At 51.6% G+C, this 21,285-nt stretch overlaps 6 protein-coding genes across 6 annotated transcripts; 4 read left to right on the top strand and 2 right to left on the bottom strand.

Annotated features, from left to right (window-relative positions):
* Positions 1–353: 353 nt before the first annotated feature.
* Positions 354–4,283, top strand: FIBRA_04463 (uncharacterized protein; the record flags this gene model as incomplete). Its single annotated transcript, XM_012326261.1, has 18 exons — positions 354–388; positions 458–649; positions 699–709; positions 810–883; positions 940–1,096; positions 1,155–1,298; positions 1,348–1,577; positions 1,634–2,278; positions 2,341–2,589; positions 2,647–2,911; positions 2,968–3,032; positions 3,094–3,243; positions 3,295–3,456; positions 3,513–3,653; positions 3,713–3,899; positions 3,963–4,122; positions 4,185–4,192; positions 4,249–4,283. 18 exons carry the CDS (start codon positions 354–356, stop codon positions 4,281–4,283), a joined length of 2,910 nt encoding a protein of 969 aa, XP_012181651.1.
* A 993-nt stretch (positions 4,284–5,276) lies between these two features.
* FIBRA_04462 (uncharacterized protein) lies at positions 5,277–8,436 on the top strand (the record flags this gene model as incomplete). Its single annotated transcript, XM_012326260.1, has 12 exons — positions 5,277–5,369; positions 5,439–5,534; positions 5,584–5,772; positions 5,844–6,653; positions 6,716–7,006; positions 7,060–7,221; positions 7,275–7,394; positions 7,450–7,545; positions 7,599–7,805; positions 7,857–8,094; positions 8,148–8,276; positions 8,330–8,436. 12 exons carry the CDS (start codon positions 5,277–5,279, stop codon positions 8,434–8,436), a joined length of 2,538 nt encoding a protein of 845 aa, XP_012181650.1.
* Positions 8,437–9,018: 582 nt separating this feature from the next.
* FIBRA_04461 (uncharacterized protein) lies at positions 9,019–14,489 on the top strand (the record flags this gene model as incomplete). Its single annotated transcript, XM_012326259.1, has 8 exons — positions 9,019–9,424; positions 9,476–11,603; positions 11,658–12,151; positions 12,210–12,477; positions 12,537–12,797; positions 12,844–13,850; positions 13,900–14,057; positions 14,109–14,489. The coding sequence occupies 8 exons, from the start codon at positions 9,019–9,021 to the stop codon at positions 14,487–14,489; spliced, it is 5,103 nt and encodes a 1,700-aa protein (XP_012181649.1).
* A 226-nt stretch (positions 14,490–14,715) lies between these two features.
* On the bottom strand, positions 14,716–15,916 carry FIBRA_04460 (uncharacterized protein; the record flags this gene model as incomplete). The annotated part of the gene is made up of 6 exons (XM_012326258.1): positions 14,716–14,741; positions 14,797–14,949; positions 14,996–15,321; positions 15,371–15,474; positions 15,527–15,647; positions 15,699–15,916. The coding sequence occupies 6 exons, from the start codon at positions 15,914–15,916 to the stop codon at positions 14,716–14,718; spliced, it is 948 nt and encodes a 315-aa protein (XP_012181648.1).
* Positions 15,917–16,070: 154 nt separating this feature from the next.
* Positions 16,071–19,924, top strand: FIBRA_04459 (uncharacterized protein; the record flags this gene model as incomplete). The annotated part of the gene is made up of 13 exons (XM_012326257.1): positions 16,071–16,243; positions 16,296–16,386; positions 16,435–17,214; positions 17,271–17,390; positions 17,446–18,645; positions 18,696–18,732; positions 18,788–18,917; positions 18,970–19,120; positions 19,169–19,235; positions 19,284–19,553; positions 19,607–19,630; positions 19,680–19,837; positions 19,895–19,924. 13 exons carry the CDS (start codon positions 16,071–16,073, stop codon positions 19,922–19,924), a joined length of 3,231 nt encoding a protein of 1,076 aa, XP_012181647.1.
* Positions 19,925–20,256: 332 nt separating this feature from the next.
* On the bottom strand, positions 20,257–20,875 carry FIBRA_04458 (uncharacterized protein; the record flags this gene model as incomplete). Its single annotated transcript, XM_012326256.1, has 5 exons — positions 20,257–20,379; positions 20,431–20,531; positions 20,587–20,679; positions 20,733–20,795; positions 20,851–20,875. The coding sequence occupies 5 exons, from the start codon at positions 20,873–20,875 to the stop codon at positions 20,257–20,259; spliced, it is 405 nt and encodes a 134-aa protein (XP_012181646.1).
* Positions 20,876–21,285: the final 410 nt, after the last annotated feature.

Raw genomic sequence — 21,285 nt, 5'->3', positions numbered from 1 at the left:
TATAAATACATTACACTACCGTAACAATGAATCCTGTTCGAATATTTGCATCAACTTTTGGAGTGCGACTCTGAGTGGAAAAATGCAGGTACAAGGATGTTAGATTAAGCAAGGCGCCTTGAATTGGAGGTGGCCTTTTGCGGAACGCGTGTGTGCTTGACAACAGCCACAAATAGCCGCCGATCGGAAAGGGACCTCTGTCCACTTTGTCCGTGCTGCGACTTTTGGGCTGTATCCTACTGTCGTTCCTTACTCTTAGAGGGAGCGCCGCATTGGCGCGTCTGGTATACCCTTCTCAACACCGGACGTCATAGACATCCTGCTCGGTTAATCACAGCCAAGCTTTACTTAGAATGGCGTCCTCCACTAACATCAAGGTCGTCTGTCGGTACGAACCTCTCATCGGTTTCCCCTGCCCGCTGTAAGCAGCATATTGATTGGTTGCCCCGACGTACAGTTTTCGACCACCAAATTCAATTGAGCAACGAGAAGGCGGCGAAATCGTAGTTTCTTTCAGCGACAACTTGCAGACAGTGCAAATCCGCTCTGCGCAGCTTAGTACAGGCCCGGAGAGAGATGGCTTTACATTCGATAGAGTGTTTCCTCCTGGAACCAAACAACATGAAGTGTTTGATTATGGCGTCAAAGAGTAAGCACCGTCGCTGTGCCCGTTTCGCGCGATACTCATTACTGTGTAGCATCGTGAAGGGTATGTTTTGAGCACCGTCTCTGCTTTTGGAGGCTTCTGGGGGATTTATCGCCTTCCTAGCATATGCGAGACTAAATGGCTCATTGAATGATCTCCACAGATGTTCTGGATGGGTATAACGGAACAATTTTTGCGTATGGCCAAACCGGTAGTGGGAAGACATTCACGATGATGGTATATAACGCTCTCTTGCTATGGCCCTTGAATCAAATGTTTATGTGCTTTCGCAGGGAGCAGATATTGACTCTGTGGACTTGAAAGGTCTCATTCCTCGTATAACAGAACAGATCTTCCAGTCTATCGTGGAGTCCGACGCGCATCTGGAGTACGTCGTGAAGGTGTCATATATGGAGATCTATCTTGAGCGAATCCGCGATTTGTTGGCGCGTACGTGACACACTAACGCCAACTTGGACATGCGTGTCAAGCTGACCTGGTATTCCAGCACAGAACGACAATTTGCAAGTTCACGAAGAGAAGTCTAAAGGTGTCTACGTCAAGAATTTGTCAGACTACTATGTGAGCAGTGCGCGGGAAGTATATGAAATTATGCGACAGGGTGGTGCCGCACGGGTGGTCTCTTCAACAAGTGAGTATCCTCAATATCACTGGTTGGATTACCACTAATTATCTGCTAGACATGAATGCGGAGAGTTCGCGATCTCATTCAATCTTCCTTATCACGATCCAGCAACGAAATACAGAGACGGGTGCGCAGAAGAGCGGTAATCTCTATCTTGTCGACCTGGCGGGTTCAGAAAAGGTAGGGAAGACTGGCGCATCTGGACAAACATTAGAGGAAGCAAAGAAGATCAATAAGTCTCTATCAGCCCTTGGAATGGTCATCAATGCTCTGACCGATGGAAAGGTTTGTGCTGGCTGTTTCTCATGTAGCTACTTCTATCTGACATCTTCGGATGTTAGGCAAAACATGTCCCCTACCGAGACTCAAAGCTGACCCGAATTTTGCAAGAATCTCTCGGAGGTAACTCGAGAACAACGCTCATCATTAACTGTTCACCATCATCGTATAACGAGGCTGAGACGCTGTCAACTCTCCGTTTTGGTATTCGTGCCAAATCTATCAAGAACACTGCGCGCGTCAATGCTGAGCTCTCCCCGCTGGAACTCAAAGGTCTTCTTGGCAAGGCTCAAGCGGCGAATGTGTCATACCAGAAATACATCGCTGCGCTCGAAGCCGAGCTTGCAATATGGCGTGCAGGTGGCCAGGTGGATCAAGCAGATTGGGCTTCGTCTGATAAACCAGGTGCTGTACCTGCCGCTGCACCAAAGAAAGCGCCGACATCGCCGACCCCATCGTCGACGCGCAGCATGACGCCTGTGATTCCTGCCCTAGAGGGCTTGCGACAGGACTTGGACAGCCGACCACAGACGCCGACTGTTGTCGGCTTGGACAAGGATGAGCGTGAGGAGTTCTTGAAACGAGAGAACGAGCTTAGCGATATGCTGGCTGAGAGAGAATCGGCTCTCGGCGCCGCGCAGAAGTTGGTGGGCGAACTCAAAGAAGAGCTGTCGTTCTTGAAGGAGCAGGAGACATCCCTTTCTAAAGTACGTCATCGTGAAAGTTTCCGTTTAGTGTATGTTCCGTTGATTGGTCTTCGTCTCATTAGGAGAACAAGTCCATGTCTGGTCAACTAAACGAACTTCGTTTGCAAGTAGAGCGCTTAGACTACGACAACAAAGAGAGCGTCATTACTATCGACATCCTTAAGGAACAGAACCAAGACGCGAAGGTCGAACTGGACGAACTGAAGAAGACTATCCTTGAACTGAAGGCTGCCCAGAAGGATGCCTCTGCAGAGGACAAAGAGAAGCGCAAGCAGGAGAAGATGGCACTGATGATGGCCAAGTTCGATGCTGTAGGCCATCTACTTCGTCTACTAGTGGAGTCGAGCTGATCACACGCCTACTTGCAGCAAGGAACGTTCTCTGAGAAGGACGACCAGCTTCGCCAACTACTGGCAAAACTCGATTCAATTGACTCCGATGCTGCGGTCTCCACGTTATCACACGACGATATCACAGCGGCTCGACGACAATTGGCTGATGGGCAGGCACTCATCCGTGAGACGGTGGACCGTCTGAGACAAAGTCAAGAAGAGGGTGAGATGAACGCGCGCAGGCGCGACGAGCTCGAGGCCCGGATTTCAGGTTTAGAGGCCGAGTACGAAGAGCTTCTAGGTATGTTTCCATGGCGGCCATGAATGTGCTCGTTAACATCTGATGCAATTTCTTAGAGAAAACGATTCACGACGAGGAAGTCAGTAATGTTGACGTCGCGGAGTCAATGTCTGAGCTTAAGGTAGGTAGCGGTGTTTCATTTAGACTGTTGTGTGAATCATATCATTGTTTGATTTTTCTAGAACAAGTTGGAGGCCCAGTACGCTGCCAAGCGCGACGCCCATTTGAGCGAAGTGCAAGATCTGAAACAGCAGTTGGAACTCAGAACGAATGAGATCCGGACCCTGAATGCGACCATCGACAGCCTGAAGAGTGTCAACGATGAGCTCAAAGTGAGTGCTACCAGCTGACGTTGAGAGTATGGGACTCAGACATCGTGACAGCGGGCATTTGCCGTCACGTCGGCAGGGATCGAGGGTGGTAAGAACCTCGCGGAAAGCGCCCAGGATCTCGAGCGAACGCGGAAAGCGATCAGCGTGCAGCTCGCCGAGTTTGATGGCGTCAAGAAGTCGCTCATGCGGGATCTTCAGAACCGCTGCGAGAAGGTGGGATTCGTAGATCGTTTTATCACGTGTAATGCAGTTAATGGTGTATGCGGCAGGTGGTCGAACTGGAAATCCAGCTGGACGAAATCAAGGAGCAATATAACAATGTGATCCGCAACAGCAACAGCAAAGCGCAGCAGAAGAAGATGGCTTTCTTGGAGCGCAACCTGGAGCAGCTGACAGTTGTACAGAAGCAGGTTTGTCCTGCGGCTGCAATGTTGATAACTTTCTCATGTGCTCATGGGATTTTTCTCAGCTGGTTGATCAGAATTCAGCGCTGAAGAAGGAGGCGGGCATCGCGGAGCGCAAACTGCTCGCGCGGAACGAGCGGATACAGAATCTGGAGGCACTGCTACAAGACGCTGATCGAAGACTTGCAGTGCAGAACCAAAAGTTCGAAGTTCAGTTGCAAGCTGTCAAGGAGCGGTTGGACCAAGCACGCGGTATGATCGCACTCGTTAGACAATCTCATAATGCCGTACTGATAATCGCTTCATTCGTCACAGCTCAAAAAATGCCTGCACAGTCGTCTCTCAGCTTTGGCCGCATCGCAAAGCCCCTGCGAGGCGGAGGAGGAGCGGCTGCTACTGCTGCGCCGAGCATGAGTCCGTCAATGGCAGGAAGCCCAGCAAATCCTTTGGCGCGGCTGCAGAACGAAGAGTCGAGGTGAGTGCTTCTGTGTCATCTGAGCCGGCCGTGGCGCTGACGGCATCCCTCGATTCGCTCAGCACCGGAGGTATGGAAATTTTTTCATTCACTAGACGTGCTCCGAGGCTTACATTGCAGGGACAGCCAAGCGGGCCTCGTGGTTCTTCAACTCGCGTTGAAGGGATTGAGCGATGTGGTGGAGAGTTTGGAGTCTGTCAGTTGTTGTTTTTCCCCGCATACCCATCGCAATATGGTTGTACATTCTGCATCGCATCTATCGTCGTCTTCCTTAGTAATGGCATGTTTGGAATTCATCGCCGGGCCGTGCGCCTGGCCCTGGGGTGCCATCGGTCGGGTAAATTTTCTGGCGCCGTTGGACGAGCGAGTGTATATACGCGGCGGTGACATGATGTCGCTGGCAGGGAGGACTGGAAGGGGTGGGCAAGCGAGGAGTGTGCTGGAGAGTGCGGCCTGGATATGAAGGAGCCGTCACGGTTCACTCGGCGAGAGGAATGGGCGGACGCGGAGCGCGGGGAGGAGCGATTGGCGCGGGCGTCTGCCAGGTGAAACGCGATCGGGCGCGGCCGAGAAAGGCATGGTGGGAGAGACGCCCGTCGCCAGCGGCGGCATCTTGAGCGGGCCACGTGGCGCGCTGAGGCCGACCCGACGGTGCCTCGGGCCAGGCTGGCGGCGGCAGTGGGCAGACTGGCGGAATCAAATATTGCTAGTCTCGCGCTGCTGATGCTCGCCCTGCCGCGTCCTCCGTAGCTCCCCCTGGCCTCCGCTGCCCCGCCGTAGACTGGCCCTGTTGTGACAGAGTCCCTCCTCCTCCGTCCTCTTTCCTCGGGTCAGCGGCGCAGCAAGGCTCACTTTTATTCCCCCATCAATATTTGGTGAGTTCACCGCGCTTGGCCGCCACGAGTTCTGCTTCGTCGTCCTTAGCGCACCCACTCCGCGACGAGCCGCCTCGTCTCCTTTACCGGCGCGTGTCCGCTGATTTTTCTCTTTTGTCGTCCATATTTTCTCTCCTTTCTCTCTCCACTGACGTCCCACCAGCTATTTTAACACACGCATTCCAAGACGCGTCAAGGGCGCTGTCATAATTGTGAGCACCCGCACAGCGCGTCTGCCCCTTATTCGTCTCAGTGCTCGACTTCCAGACACCCCTTGTAATGTCTGCAAATAATTCTGACATCTCGGCACGGAGAACGTCTGGTTCCTCAACTCGCTCTGGTGCCCCTTCTCCGTCCACTACACCTACTCACGTTCGTCCATCCTCGTCGTGCACCTTTTTGTTTTTCTTGCCCTGATTTCTCTTCGCCTCGTATTTCCAGGCTCATTCTCAGCGAAAACCTGTTTCTGCTGGCAGTATGCTAGGCGTCGGCATGGCTTCCACAAATGGTCTCAGAGCGCTCAACTCGGGCTGGCAGGTAGGCGGCGCCTCTCGAGTCACTCATTAGCCAGCTCATCGATGGGCAGGTGTGGGGAAGTTCCCCCACTTCCACCCGAAATGCCTCAACATCGTCTGCGGCCAGCATGCCAGACTCATCAGCCTCCCAAGCCGAATCGAGTCACCGTTCCAATTTGGGCGACGCTTGGAGTTCGAGGGCCACCGGCACTACCTGGGATGAAATGATGGATAGCCCCCAGAAAGATGTATCTCAGTTGGTGAGTGCTCTTCCTTCTGGCGATGCAATCGGGCGATGAGCTATGCTCATTAGTCCATTGCCTTAAAACAGGATACTTACGCCATGTTATCGTTCTCCCAGGGGAGATCAAGGCATGTCTCTGCAGGCGCTGCGCTCTCTACACCAACGAAGCAGGGCCAATTTTCGCCGCAGCGTTTTAGCGCTGGCCTGGGCAGAGATTCCCCGAACACTTCGCGATACACACCTTCATCCACAACAAAGCCTGCGCTCTATGGCACAACGTCGCCCTATACAGGGCAAAAGTCTCTGTTACAGAATGATGCTGAAGGTACACAGTACGCCTCCCTACAGCCTTCGTCCTTTGTTGAAGACGACTTGTCTATGGCGCTTCGCGGCATGGTAGTAGCGGATGACTACAGCCTCGGACAGCAGCCGCAGGTGTACCGTACCGATGTGGCAGGCAACCTTCACCCGACAACCGCCTCTCAAGCAACACAGTCTACCCTACCTCAAATTCGTGCCCCTCCTCAACCTCAGCAGCCTAGGCCACCTTATAGCGGATACCCTCAGACCGATTATACCGCCTTTTATAACAATAGCTCGGGACGTGTTGATTATGCATACCCTTATGACGCGTTTCGCGCGTCTTCTGATCCGTCACTTTACGCCCCCTCCCCTGCGTTAAGCGCTACTGCAACTCCTAGTGTCTATCCTGGAATGCCCTCACAGCCGCTGCATCCTCATGCTGTTGCGGATATTCATGGGCCGCAGTCGGGAGTATATTATGACTACTCTGGCTCTCCACGCCCTATGGGATCGCAGTACTATTATCCGACACAACCACTAGTGTATCATCCGCCTCCTTCACATTCTCCCATGGATAAGAAGCGTGACCTCCAGGTAAGAGATAGCTGGTCATGCTTGTGAATTGTTATTTATCGATTATACTGTCTAATTCGCAGTACAATATGCAGCATCCTCATCAGCCTAACGTTATGTTCCCCAATGTCCGGGCGACACCTTCTCCACATCCACAAGCATTCCATGGAACCGTCGATTATCAGCATCCTCTTATGGTTCCGGGCGGAACCATCTACGGTCACGCCGGGATGGGCCCTCTGCCGATGCATGCGTACCACCATGGTGGGAGAGGGAACCGCCGCGGCGATGTCCGGACTGATCATCGTGTTGCCATTCGCAGCCCACTTCTCGATGATTTTCGCGCGAATAAGACGCGTAAGTGGGAGCTCAAGGTATGCATGGCGGTTGCAATGACTAGTTTCGACGTGTTAAGTCGGTATCATAGGACATATATGGGTACATCGTTGAGTTCAGCGGTGATCAGCATGGCTCGCGTTTCATACAACAGAAGCTAGAGACCGCTACTGCCGATGAGAGGCAGGTCATATTTGATGAGATTGTACCACATAACGTGTTGCAGCTCATTCAAGATGTGTTTGGGAACTATGTAAGCTTTTGCCTGAATCTGGATGTTGGCAATACGCTGATGACACATCGCAGGTCATCCAGAAGTTGTTTGAGCACGGTACACAGGTGCAAAAAACAATCCTGGCCAACGCGATGGAAAGCCACGTGCTGCCGCTATCGCTCCAAATGTATGGCTGTCGTGTAGTCCAGAAGGTTTGTGCTCAAGCATATATACAGTCGCGGGTGGCTGACAGTATGAATTGCACAGGCGGTCGAGCACGTTCTACCGGAGCAACAGAGTAACTTTGTTAAAGAACTGGATGCCAGCGTCCTCCGATGCGTAAAGGACGCGAACGGCAACCATGTTAGTGTTTTTCGACTGGTGTCTCTGTATTCTCGATACTTATCCCAGGACAGGTGATTCAGAAGCTTATAGAACGCGTGCCGCCAGAACGTCTGATGTTCATCAAGGCATTCAAAGGCAACGTGTACGATCTTGCCACGCACCCGTACGGATGTCGGGTGTTGCAGCGATGCTTTGAACATCTGCCAGATGAATATACTCGTCCTCTCTTGGACGAGCTACACAAGCATGTAACACATCTCATGCAGGATCAGTTCGGCGTAAGTCTTCCAGGCTGTTCGACCCCTTCTTTTGCTGACCTTGTTCCTCAGAACTACGTAGTTCAATTCGTGTTGGAGCATGGCAAGGCGCAAGACCGCGCGGTGGTCATCACAAAACTGCGAGGGCAGATGCTTCACATGGCGCGCCACAAGTTCGCATCGAACGTCGTTGAGAAGGCGTTGATCACAGCTGACTTGGAGAATCGACGTGCCCTCATTGACGAGATTATGGCAGGCAAGCCGGACGGTATTAGTCCGATCTTGACCATGATGAAAGACCAATTTGCCAGTACGTTATATGCTCTTGAAGGTCTCGTTCTGTCTGAATATCTCTTCTGATAGACTACGTCCTGCAACGAGCTCTGTCAGTCGTTGAGGGAGAGCAACGGGAGGCACTCGTCAGTAAAGTCAGGCCCCAATTAGCTAATATGCGCAGATACTCGAGTGCGTATAGTAAACACCTTGTGGCCAGTGAGTATCGATTTTCGTTGCTATTGTGATTGATCTCACCACTGTCCTTGAAGTCGAACGTCTTCTGGAGAAGGCTGCGCCCACACAGGGAGATACAAGCTTCATGGAAGGCACTGCAACTGCCACAAGATCAGACGCGTTGACAACAAAATCATCATAATGACATATTCGTATACCGACCTATTTCTCCTACGCTCGTTTCTACATCATACTATACCGCTATCCACACCGTAAACTGCATGCCATACCCTACACATCGTATTCGTTCGTTCGTATTGGATTCCCCTGCATTTATATCATTGTCATAATCACATTTTACGCTTCGCCAGTGCATATTAAACCCACGGACATGTCCATACACCTCATTCCTTGCTTTAGTCCCGATAGCGATACCATACTTGTGCATCCCTAGTCGTAGCTCGTCGAAAGTAGCTTTGCAAGTCAAGTAGTCTCTGATACATTCTTTAATATATCCGTCCAACATATTGCCTCCATCAATTCGCTGCGAGGATGTGTCAAACTTGTGACCAAGATTGTTCGCGACCGAGAATGAGAGCGCATCCGACACGCAGGAATCGGCAGGATAGGCGCCCGAGGCGCGTTCAGTTTCACACAATCATATGCAGTGAAGCTTCAAATACGTGTTCACCGCCAGCGGCGCCATTTACCGATACTCCGCGTCTCTACCCCTCCCGCCTCATTTCCTTCCTGCCTGAATCTCCTCCCTGGTGCTATCTTCGACATGGATACTGGGGCTGGCGAGGCGGCGTCTCTCTTCGGTGCGGCCGACTCAGCACCCGACCTGTTCTCCACGGCGGCAGGCGTAGATGACCCGTATGCGGCATTCCAGGTTCAAGATGCTGAGGCCACCAATGGACAGCAGTCGGGACCTGTGGCCTCGGATCTGTTTGGCGGCGCCGCAGACGGTACAGACTTTTTCAACGCAGCGGATACAGTGTCTAGTGATTCAGACGTACAGCCGTCCTGGGACGCCGCTGTTCATCAACAGTACACGCAAGCAACTGCCGGGGCGGCACAGGCTGCGACAGCGGGATCATACTATTCGCAGCAGTACCAACAGGATGGGTGGTATGGTCATCAGAGCCAGACGTCGACATATGAGCCGACACAGACGCAGACATCTGCTGGTACAGTGTCTATGTCCGTCTATGCGTGTTAATCTGAATGTCAGTTACTAGCGTACGGGATGTATAATCAGTACTCCACTCAAACTGCCGCCCAGCGCGACCCGTATGCTCCATATGCCTCTAACACTGCACCGGTGCTTCCACCGGCGACACAGGGCACTGCTCCTACCGCTGCTTCGTATGACCCCTACAAACCGACGAGTCAGCCTGTGTCGAACGGCTACGCGACAACGACGACATCGTCCGCATACTCATCCTATGACCCATACAAGCCCACCCAGCCAGCCCCATCTCGACCTGCCGCATCGCACGTATCATATCCAAGTGCCGCAGGTCCGAAGGTGGCTCGTACGACCCCGTCACTCGCGGCCGCTATTGCCCCTCCTGCCCCCCCGGTTAATGTTCCTGTCTCTCCTTATCGTCCGAAGACATCTAACGCCTACGACCCTCCTCTGCCTCCTCCGAAGCAATCGCGGCGCACTTCTGCCCAATACTTGTTTTCTCCACCTGCAGGACAGCAGGATCTTGGAGCACCACCACAGTCTCCTACTCCGCTCCCTCCTCCCCCGCGGAAACCTCCTCCAAAACGCGTCGAGCAACACTCACGGATAGCGTCGCCACCGGTGGCCCACAACCATCCCGTTCACGAGCACCCAGGACCCGTGACATCCCAGAATATGGGTTACGAAGGGCTCCCGTACGCCGGTGGAAGCGGACCGTACACCGAAGTCCCGTCTAGTGCGTACGAATCCAATGGGCATGCTCAACCGTCTCTGCCTTCTTCAGATACGAGCTTTCCTACTCAATGGAACGGAATCAATAGACTGGACGTCAAGTCACCGGGTACTTCTGTATCGCCGCCCTTGTCCGTCACGGGAATCAATCAAATTGCACGTCCGCCGAATTCTCCCAGCGAAGCCTGGATTGAGGCGGAGTCAGCCGCAACTACCTCTCAATTTGCGCAGCCAGGCCAGATGCAGATGGGATATGCTCCAGATGTCTATCCACAGCCTCCATCGACCTTTTCTGCTCCTTATGCCGACGAGGAAGGGCTTGAAGTCAGCCATTATGAGCCTTCCGAAGCAGTAAATGTGCCGGATAGGACGAAATCTCCTTGGGAAGCTGTTAATGGACTTGGTTCTACTATGGCGAACGGTGGCGCCTACGCGCCGAACATTTACTCTCCAGAGCGAACGAAGTCACCTGGAAATGCCTCCATCCGTTCTTGGTCTAGTGCTGGAGGACCCCCTTCGAATCGAGTACAATCGTATGCTGTACCCACATCGCCCCCGCCTCCACATGTTCTCCAACAGCCTCTCCAACAGCCTCATGTGGCGCCTCCAAGCTCCTATGAGCCACGGAGCGATCCAAGGAGAGCTGCTTCTCCTGCGTCTATATCCTCAGTGACCGGATCTTTGAACGGAATTCATGATTCTTATGCATTATCCAACCAGAACAGGAATAGATCTGTGTCCAATACCTCTGCTATGTCTTCGATATCCGCAGTACTAGAAGATCCTTATGCTCCCTCTCATCATATTCGCCAACAACCGAGCGACGGCTCCAGTAAAGGAAGCATATCCGGAGCCTACGACAAAGTTCCATCCGTCACCGCTGCGCTCCCTCCCCGGCAGATGACAGCTCATGACGCATCGGGAGCTCAAGTGTTGACTGTTCCACCAATGGCACAGTCAACATATGCTCCTTCGCCGTCTCTTCTAGGATTAAATGATCCGCTCGGTCGGGCATCGGCGCGAGTACCTGTGGTGAGCTTTGGCTTTGGGGGAAAGTTCGTAACGTGCTTCCATGGCGCCTCTTCACTCAACACGGGTTTCGACGTTGCATTAGCATCCCGTCAATCGACCGATATTAAGGTGTATGTGTTAAACAAAGTGATCCCAGAGTCTGCGCTGGACAGCTCGGCTGCCTCGTATCCTGGGCCCTTGTTCTCTGACCCTGGTACACCTTCGACGAGCCTAGTGCGCACAGGCGCAAGCACACAAACAAAGACGAAGAAAGCTCGTGTGATCAAATACTTAGAAGAGCGAGCTGAGGAGCTTTCAAGGGGCATAGGATATTTCCACACTGACAGCCCGGATGGAAAACGCGCCGAAGCAAAGCAAGTTCTTATCAAGTTGTTGAAGGTCATGGTAGAAAACGACGGCCGTTTGTCTGGGAGGTAAGGCCTGGTAATCTTAGGGAAAATGGATTGCACTCAGACACTACTCTGCAGTCCTCAAGTCGATACAGCGGTCAGGGCAGCTTTGGTACCTCGCACGTCTAGTGGAGCACCCGACACATTAAGAATCGCGTCGTCCTTGGGTGGTTCAGATTTACAGCTGCAATCACCTCACGTACCGACATCGCCGTCCCCCTACATGAGCCTTGCATCTTCATCCCAGGAGCTGAACGATACTCCCGTTACTGTCCATACGGTTCGTTCTTCAAATCTGGACAAGATTCAAGAATTTCTTTTGCGAGGTGATCGACGTGCTGCATGTCATTACGCCTCGGACGAGAAGTTGTGGGCGCATGCAATGGTTATTGCGAGCAGCATTGATAAAGACATTTGGAAGGAAGTTGTGAGTGAATTTGTCAGAACTGAACTAGCGGATAAGAGCAACAAGGGTACTCTGCCCGGTAAAGATAAGGGGCTTTCCAGTGGTACCACCAGGGAGGCCCTTCGTGTCGCATACAGTGTATTTTCTGGGCAAGGTCCCGCATCGGGTAAGCAACAATACATCGTCACATTGAGTGAACGCGATTTTTACAATTGATTTTATAGTGCAAGAATTACTTCCTCCAAAACCACTCGTACATGGCTCTCAGTCGCTCCAATTGCCCTCATCCTCTATATCTTCCATGACTCCTATGTCTGCTGGGTTCTCAGCACCTGTTGAGCCGATGAATTTACCCGTAGAGGTTCTTGCCAAGTGGACGGAAGCCGTAGCTATGATTTACACCAATCCGATGACCTTGGAAACATCTTCTACGCTTACCGCACTTGGAGATCAGTTGGTGGCTAATCAATGGTATGAGGCGGCACACGCCTGGTGAGTAGCCAACAAAAATCAACGCGAAATGATGACTCTAATCTCGCCGGTCCGTATAGCTACCTCCTGTCGCCTCAAACTTCACCTATAGGGACGAGCGGTAGAATTATACTTCTTGGATCGCCCGGACCATCTAGCTGGCGGTCGGTCGCAAATGACCCTGATCCTATCATCTTGACAGAGATCGCTGAGTTCGCGCTATCACTTGCGACACCTGCTAAAGGCCAGGAGGCTTTCACTGGACTGCCTCACCTGCAGCCGTATCGATTGATCCGGGCGGCTGTGTTAGCCGAGATTGGCCACGTACAGCTTGCAAATAGGTAGGCCGAAAGCCATGTGTGTTCGCCCACGCTGACTAGACTGCAGGTATTGCGAGGCTATTTCTACCTGCCTGAACCGGAGCACGTCTTACGTCAGTCCTACATTTGCTGCGCAGTTACGGGGATTATCCGACAGGCTCGTAGCAGCCCCTCAGATTGATAAGTCAGGCTCTTGGATAGGGTCTAAGGTCTCAAAGCCAAGTTTGGATACTATCGGGAATTGGTTAGAAGGACGTCTCACGAAATTCATCGCTGGCGAGGATTCTCCGCTACCTCCGGATGCCTCTCAGAAGGGGCGTCAGCAAGCATTCAGCGGACCTTTCGCTCATTACAGCACAATATCCTCCGCGTCGACTTCTGCCGCACCATCTCCTCAGCAGTCTAGGATTGATCTTACTGATATTCCCACTTCGCCTCCACCACCGTTCAGGACTGGCTCAGCCATGGCTCTGCGATCGTCTGCAGCTCCTCAAGTGCAAATCAATCGTTCGTCATCTGCGATGGACTATGTTCGACCTGCATTCAATCGCAAATCGTCGCCTATTCCCCGCGTGTCATCAGCTAGTGCGGCGACGAGCACTTTCGCCGAAGCATCTTTATACAGCCAAGCTCTCAACGGACATGCCTTTGGTAACAACTCAAAGCAAAGCCTGAGTGATTTGAGAATGAATGATGTGGCTGAGGAGCCATATCAAGAACGGATGAGCGGGTCGACGGGCGGAACATGGTGGGGATCACCAGAATCTAACGCACCCACACCGACAGCTTCCTCATTTGCACATATGAATGAAGATGCAACCACAGAATCTCCGTCTGGATTTATTTCACTCATGGATGACACTTCTTTTTCGTCAACCCCTACGGCGGCGCAGGCACCAACGTCGTATAGCAACCGTTTGGATGAATACGATGAAGAGGATGATCTTGGATTGGGCAACAGTACACATCGCGTGGAACGGCAGGCCAGTGCTGGCGCGCAGAAGGCAGATACCACACCCGCACAGGAGATATCGCGAAACGAAGTAAAACCTGCTGAACTCGCGCAGAAGCAAGGTGAGATTCACATCGGCTTTCTCAAACGTAAGCTGACGGATAGACTTAGAATCAAAATCTGCGGCTTCTGCGGCTTCTGCGTCTTCTGGCTCATGGTTGAGTCGTATTTGGAAGCGAGAATCTACGCCTGGCCCTGTCAAAGCCAATCTCGGTGATTCGACGACATTCTATTACGACAAGGAGTTGAAACGTTGGGTCAACAAGAATGTGCGCCTTGTTCCTCTACCAACATTTCCTTGAAGTCTAATTATTTTACAGGCTTCTTCTGAGGCTGCCAACCCTGCGCAACCGCCTCCACCTCCCAGAGCCCAGACCGCATCTCCGGGTAGATCATTTGGCACTCTCCCAAACGGTACAACGCCGCCGCCACCGCCTCCGATACGCCCTGCAACAGCTAACGCCAACGCGTTTGACAACCCTACTGGGCCTCCAAAAGCACCTATGCGCGTGCGCTCAAATTTGGTGCCTGCCCAGACGGATGATAGTAGCTCCGCGCCTCCTACGCCGTTGAACTCAACGATGGCTCCCCCGCCTGGATCGGGACCCCCGCCTCCAGGTGGTCGATCTACAGCACGAGCAAAGCGACCTGTACGGAACCGCTACGTGGACGTATTCCAGCAACCGGCCGAGGGTAACTAATTAGATCTCGATGTCGACTAGCATTAGATGTCCCCTTCGCATGCACTGCTATTCTCCTCATGTCATATTCGAGACCGTTTGAGTTATTCTGAATCTGGTTGCTCATAGAATCACACTAAGCTGAATAATTTGGATTTTACTTTCACGCGTTACGATGTCGATCTCTTTTGAATTGTCGCAGCAATTCCACGTGCTACTCTGCATATTGCCACAGCTGTCTTGCAGCCTACAACAGTAACTTGAAGGGATAGTCTGTGAAAGTATGTCTGAATGAAGCGAACAACATACGATTGAGTAATATACTTACTTCTGTTCTTCTCCCTGAATAGAGAAACAAGGACAGAGTACATTACGAAGATAACACCACACCACAGATAGACCTGCATTCGTTGTCTCTGAGGATTCTTTTGATTGGGCACAATCAAAGTGAGCATGAGGAAACCGGCCGAAAGCGTTCCATCTGCGGCAGAGTGAGCCAGGAATGGACCTGAGGTGGGAGTACGTACAAATCATAAACACAACTTGTACTTCCTGACCAAATTGAGACTGGAAACCTTGCGCGACCCACTGCCCGCCTGGGCCACTGTGAGGCATGCCACGGATGCGAACGAACATGAAGCCCGAAGTCATGACAAGCGACGTGATCACTGTAATCGCGGCCCAAGTCCAACGAGATTGAAGAACGGGGTAGATGAAACGGAGAGTCACAGCGGAGGCCAGGACAATGAGCAGGTATGAACCGATGCGTGCAAAGTCGATGGGGGCCTTGTATGGGATCGGTACGGGCGTATATGCCGAGAGTTGTTCGGCAAGAGGTGCAGCATCAAATCCCCTGTGAAGATGTATGTCGGCAAGAAAAGAGATGTAACGAATGAACTGACTGGCTAAAGTCCAAAAGTGTAGGGGAGATTCGTCCACTGGCAGGTCGACGAGAGCCATCTGCTGCGGGGTAAACTTGGACAATGGGTGCAGATTGAATACCGAGCTGCGCACAGAAGCTGAGATGACAAACAGAGCCATGGAAACCTACTACGCACCTGTTGGAACACTGGCATGGCCTCATCGAAGTCTATGGTCGCGAAAAAGTGGCTGTCCCGCTCCGAGGCAGGAACGGTGGACCATGCCTTGGCGACAGCACTGAATGAGGGGTCGAAATCCCTGGTGGGCGGTATAGGCGAGATGTTGGTACAGATGAATGTTCCAACTCACTTGCATGGAGAGCATCTGCGCTTCTTGTCCAGCGCGGTAAACTGAATGGAAGCAGACCAGGTTCGCTTGGGACTGGTGATGATGTTGTAGATGTTCTCATCGAGGCGAACGACGCCGTTGTTGGCAGCAGCAAGCTTCACGAGCTTTGTGTGCTCTGCATCTGCGGAAGCAGCAAAACAGAAGGGGAGGAAGAAAAGAGCGAAGAGAGGCAGCAACATGGCCGCAGGATGGACGAGGGAGGGTTTCGGAAGCGCCCGAGACGACGCGACGTGTCGCTGTTCGCTGTGAGTGGACCCACCGCGTCCCACAAACGCGGCTCAGCCACCGCTCCTCAGAATCGTTGGGACGAGTCCCTTCGATGCGCTCTGAATCATGTCCCATGCCCTCCTCCTCCGCCTCTTCCTCTCGCCATCCTTCTTCACCGTCCATGTCGCCCTGCAGTACCTCATGATCTACGCCGACAGTGTCGGCATCACGTACTACCTCACCCGTAGACTCCGGGAGCTGGATACACAGGAGTTGCGCGAAGTGTGGGGATTCATTTGGTGAGCACAGGCCGCTCTTTTCTGTGCAATTCCTGACCACGGGCTCCTGTAGCCACCTTCTCGTAACCCGACCCTCCAAGTCCAGAGCGCTCGAGTGCTTCGTCATCGAGATTGCGCACAAGTCTACTCATATTGCTATGCTGGTGCGTTCCCACCTGGGTATGTTATCACAGGTACTCCATTATATTTAGACGCTATGGTACATGCAAGCATATCTGAGGGATCTTGCTCCCCCTCATAACAGTCCGCAATCCTTCCTCATATGTCAGCGGGTCCTCCATCAATGTCATGAGCTCATCTTCGGAGACGTTCCTCCTCAGTCGTCTGCTCCATACTCGTCCATCCACCTCCCAACCCAATTTGGTCCCGTGCGGAGGAAAGTAAGACCGCATGTGCAACCCGCACTGGTCGGCATAGGCATGGTCTGGGCTGGTGTGCCTGGCTTACCCGATCTGACGGAAATTATGGGTGAGGTCTCCATTGAACAGGGCCGTGTGGATGAACGAGGCCAAAGCGTCAAGAGTCTGCAGCGCGTAGATGATGATATCGTCCAAGGTGTACAAGTGGAACTTCCTTCCGAGCACCCGGAGGAGCAAGATGACATGGATAATTCTGACGATGAAGGGGGAGAGGAGACAGCAGTACATCCTGACAAACTGCTCTCTGAGCCTGTGTATCTCTCCAAGGAGGTAGCGCGTTCATCCCGACGGCAGACGATCGCAGCCCAGACCAGTCCTGCCTTACCCATTCATTTGAGAGGAGTTCGCAGATATCGATTGTCAGAAGATCCCTTTGGACAACAAGACGAACCACCACCTACTTCTGCAACCACCCCGTTCCAGTCCACGCCCACATTCTCTGTGTTCAAGCATCCCGGTAAAAACCTGAGTATTCAAGCAGCGGATCTTATACAAAAATATGATCTGCCGTCACAAATTCATCTTCTTCGCAGCCATTTTTGCCGTTCAGAGGTCCGTCGAACATTCCCTGATGTCATACGCTGTCTCACATATGGATCCTTTGACAGATCAAGTTCCTGCTCACGTTGGAGAACATTTGCAACAAACTTTTAGTAGTACCAAGACCTGCCCGTGTCAGTGCTTTAAGAGCTGAGCTGACAGGGCTTAATCATATGCTTCCTGCAGAGGTCAGTCTCGGGTTCTTGTTGATGTTCATCCGCGTGGTGCTCATGGGTACTACAGGTGTGCATGCCGATGTGGTGTAGCTCGTCGGATGTGCCGAACCTCTCAGAGGGTATCCCACAGCCGCATCACCGAATCGTACGTATTCCACCAGGTGAGAGCGTAGTCCTCAACTCTGCAGAGCGAGCGCCATACCTGCTACTCATCGAGGTCCTCCACGGCGACCTGGATTTCGACCCGGCAAAGCGCAATAACAAGGAAATTTTGAAGAAGATTGTACTGAAAGAGGTTGAGCGAGAAGGCTCAGCCAAAGATTTTGTGGCGTTCACAGGTAAAGCGCGTCTGTCACGACAATCGACAAGCATGTCAGAACACGCGCCTGCTGCTGAAGCGTCCATCGGCAATGATACTGATGATATTGTGACTACTCCTGCGCCTACTATCTCTTCCACGTTTCCACAGAGCCCTATATCTCCAGCTATAGATGATGATGAAGAGATTGACCTCGTTGAGCAACTATATGGAGCTGACAACTCTCTTCTCGCGCGCGAGGTCGATTTATCAGAAACCATTGTTCTCCCGCCACCTCCCAAGAACAGGGAGCTCGACATGGCGACCTGGTCCCGGGCATCTTCGATTCCCCAGACGCCTATGATTCCAAATGGCTCGATCAGTCGCCACGTACCCTCGGACAGTCTTTCTAGCGTAGATCGTCGTTCCTTCCCTTTACCACGGCTTGATTTTGATCAGAACGATCCTAACGAGTACGATGACAGTGCGCTTACTCCACGCCCGCTCTCGCTCGATGAGTACTCGGAGAGGATGCGGACAGCGGCGGTCATGCTTGCTCAGCTCAACGCTAATGTAGCACCACCATCGATCATGCCTCCCGGTACCCCTTCCCTTGAGGCAGCCACTTTCACAAGTCCATTTCGCTGGCTGGTCAACACACCAATCCTTACTGTCACACCGACTATGAATGACAGCTCTGCAATACCCCCTGCTACTCCTACTCCTATGCGGATGAAGCTACAACCTATAGAGGCGGCTACCATTCGGGAGCGGATAATGGGTGAGATGTTGGCGCTTGAGGAAGAGCGCGTGGCGCGCATGAGAGAAGGCGGCATGGGCGAGGGTATGTTGAAGATGGGACATGATGGAAGTATGAAGAGCGTTGAGGACGAGCGCATTATTCGACGCGAGCTGAGCAAGGCTGATCCGTCCGCAGTCGTGTTCAGTGAATCATGGGCAGCCAAGAAGGTCAGTCTTGTATGTGAATAAAATCCGTCTCGTCCTAATGTGTGTCTCAGAGTAGGATACGACAGTCGTCGCCTTATGGACATTTGGGTATGTCCAGGCATGATTTGATCTTGAAAGATAGTTAATCCGAATTCTTGTGAAGCAAATTGGGATTGTGTATCTGTCATCGTCAAGACGGGAGGAGATTTGCGCCAAGAGCAGTTGGCCGTCCAACTCATTCAGGAGTTCGAGAAGATCTGGAAAGAGGAAAATTGTCCGTGCTGGGTACGGTAGTAAGTCATTCCAGAAATTAAGAGTGCCATATTGGCTTACTCTAGTTCTCAGCTTTCGTATCTTGATCACTGGTAGCACTTCGGGGCTTGTAGAGACAATCACAGATGCTGTCTCGATACATTCTATCAAGAAGGCGGAGTACGCCCGGCGACTTGCGGCTGGTCGATTGGGACAAGTCACATTGTTTGACCATTTCAAAGCAGTAAATCTATGTTGACTGCTTGTGTCGTGGATTCTGATTCGATTACAGACATACGGTGACCCCTCTTCGGCAAAATTTGCTCGTGCGCAGAGAAATTTCGCCAAGTCCTTAGCCGGTATGTCCGCGACCGTGACGCGTGCTCGCTTTGCTCATCTACAAGTAGGCTACTCTCTTGTGACACACTTCCTGCAGATCAAGGATCGCCATAATGGCAACATCCTACTGGACAGAGATGGCCATCTGATACACATTGACTTTGGTTTCATGCTCTCGAACTCGCCTGGTAACATCGGATTTGAAGCAGCACCCTTTAAACTACCCCTTGAATATATTGAGGTATTAGGGGGTATCGACAGCAAGCCCTTTGCTGAGTTCAAACGACTATTCAAAGAAGGATTCGAGGCCGCAAGAAAACACTGTGATCGGATCGTCAGTGAGTGGACTTCGTCGACCTGATGGTTCCCCTACTCAAACTCGAATTCGCAGCGCTGGTTGAGCTAATGCAGAAAGGTGCGTCGTGTTGATCACTTCTTTGGTATAGTGGCTCACTGAAGGGCAGATTCGTCATTGCCGTGTTTTGGCGCTCTTGGAGAGCAAGCTGTTGCTCAATTACGGGAGCGTTTCCAGCAGGGCCTCACGCAGGCATCTGTTGAGGAGCATGTCAATCGACTTATAGAGTCCTCTCTGGGTTCAAACTGGACCAGACTATATGATTCGGTGAGCCGTTACATTCCACTGCGATTGTGCTATCTCAACATGTTCATCATCCGATAGTACCAGTATTACTCTCAATCTATCTTTTGATGTTATACGCATGTTGCCTTCACGAAGCAAATTGCGACGACATTAAACATGAAGCAAAGCATGATATTAAGTGTGCGACAGCAAAATAATATATAGAAAGATCCGAAGTCCGATGATATAGTACAACTCAGAACAGTCTTTCATATCGTTTGAGGCAACTGTACCCTTCATAATCTGCACGGGGGGAAACAATTAAGGAAAAGATTATAAAGTCAACTTGGTAGCTACTGACCGAAATTTTCGCTGGGGTTGCACCAGCATTTTCCTTGCACGTGCTGATCGCCTTGTGGGCAGTGTTGGAAGGGATTATGCTTGTATCCTGGGATACTTCCTTAAGTATACAACATCTGATGCGACAGAGCGGCAACTTTACCGATTTCTTTGAAGAAATGAATTTGTTCCTTCTTGGCAAACAGAGCTGCACCTATGCTGTGCACAGGAGCATCTCCCCAGCGCTGAATGGACTTATCAGGTACGCAGAATTCGCCGAACTAGAGTAGGCAGACCTCGTAATAGAAACCTCCTTTCTGGTCCAGGAAGTCGAAGAACTTCGTGTATGCCTCTCCTCTCCAGAAATCAAGATCACCGATCTCAAAGTTACTCCAGACTGAGGGGCGAGTTCGCATGAACGCAACATCGCATTAGGGAACCATGCGACGTACAGTGACACCTGTTGTAACTCTCGCCCCTGTCATCGGAGAGGAATTGCATAGCGTTTCCGGAAGGAACAAGACCAGGATTTTCGTGGATGAACTCTGATCAACCTGATTTAACATAAGTGGCACACCACGCCGTTCGCGATACACACCTTTGACGGCACTCCACAACGTTGGGATTGTTGCTTCGTATTCATATAGAGAAATAGTGAATCCTATAATAGAAAATTAGATGCGTATTATGTCACAAGGGTATTGTAACAATCTCACCATATACCTTCTTTCCTTCCTGCATCGTTAAAAACGGCTGTCCAAGATGGCTATCCTCAGCTCAATGGAAGGAGTGAAAACAAAGTAATTTACGTCGGAGTTCAAGTCACAGTAGAAGATGACATCAGGTCTATTTGTGTTCAAGCGGCTTAGCATGAGAATTATCGCAACACCAACGAGAACATACTCGATCCTCCAGTAGTATTTGTATTTTGCCAGTAACTCATGCCTAAAGAAAAACTATGAAGAATTCAGAATCAGAGACATGGCAAAAGACCTCTACACATACGCCTGAGTTGAAACGACACATATTCCGGTATCTGTAGATGGAATCAGACTCGAAATATGTATTTCTAAGATCAAAAGCACGTACGAGACACTCCCTGTTACGCCTGTCAGTTTTACCTCGAGGGAAGACTATATTCATGACACTCA

Source organism: Fibroporia radiculosa (genome assembly GCF_000313525.1).
Source record: "Fibroporia radiculosa TFFH 294 genomic supercontigs, scaffold3160, whole genome shotgun sequence".
NCBI lineage: Eukaryota > Fungi > Basidiomycota > Agaricomycetes > Polyporales > Fibroporiaceae > Fibroporia > Fibroporia radiculosa.
The sequence above is the reverse complement of the archived record's forward strand: the minus strand, read 5'-3'. Positions and strand labels throughout refer to the sequence as shown.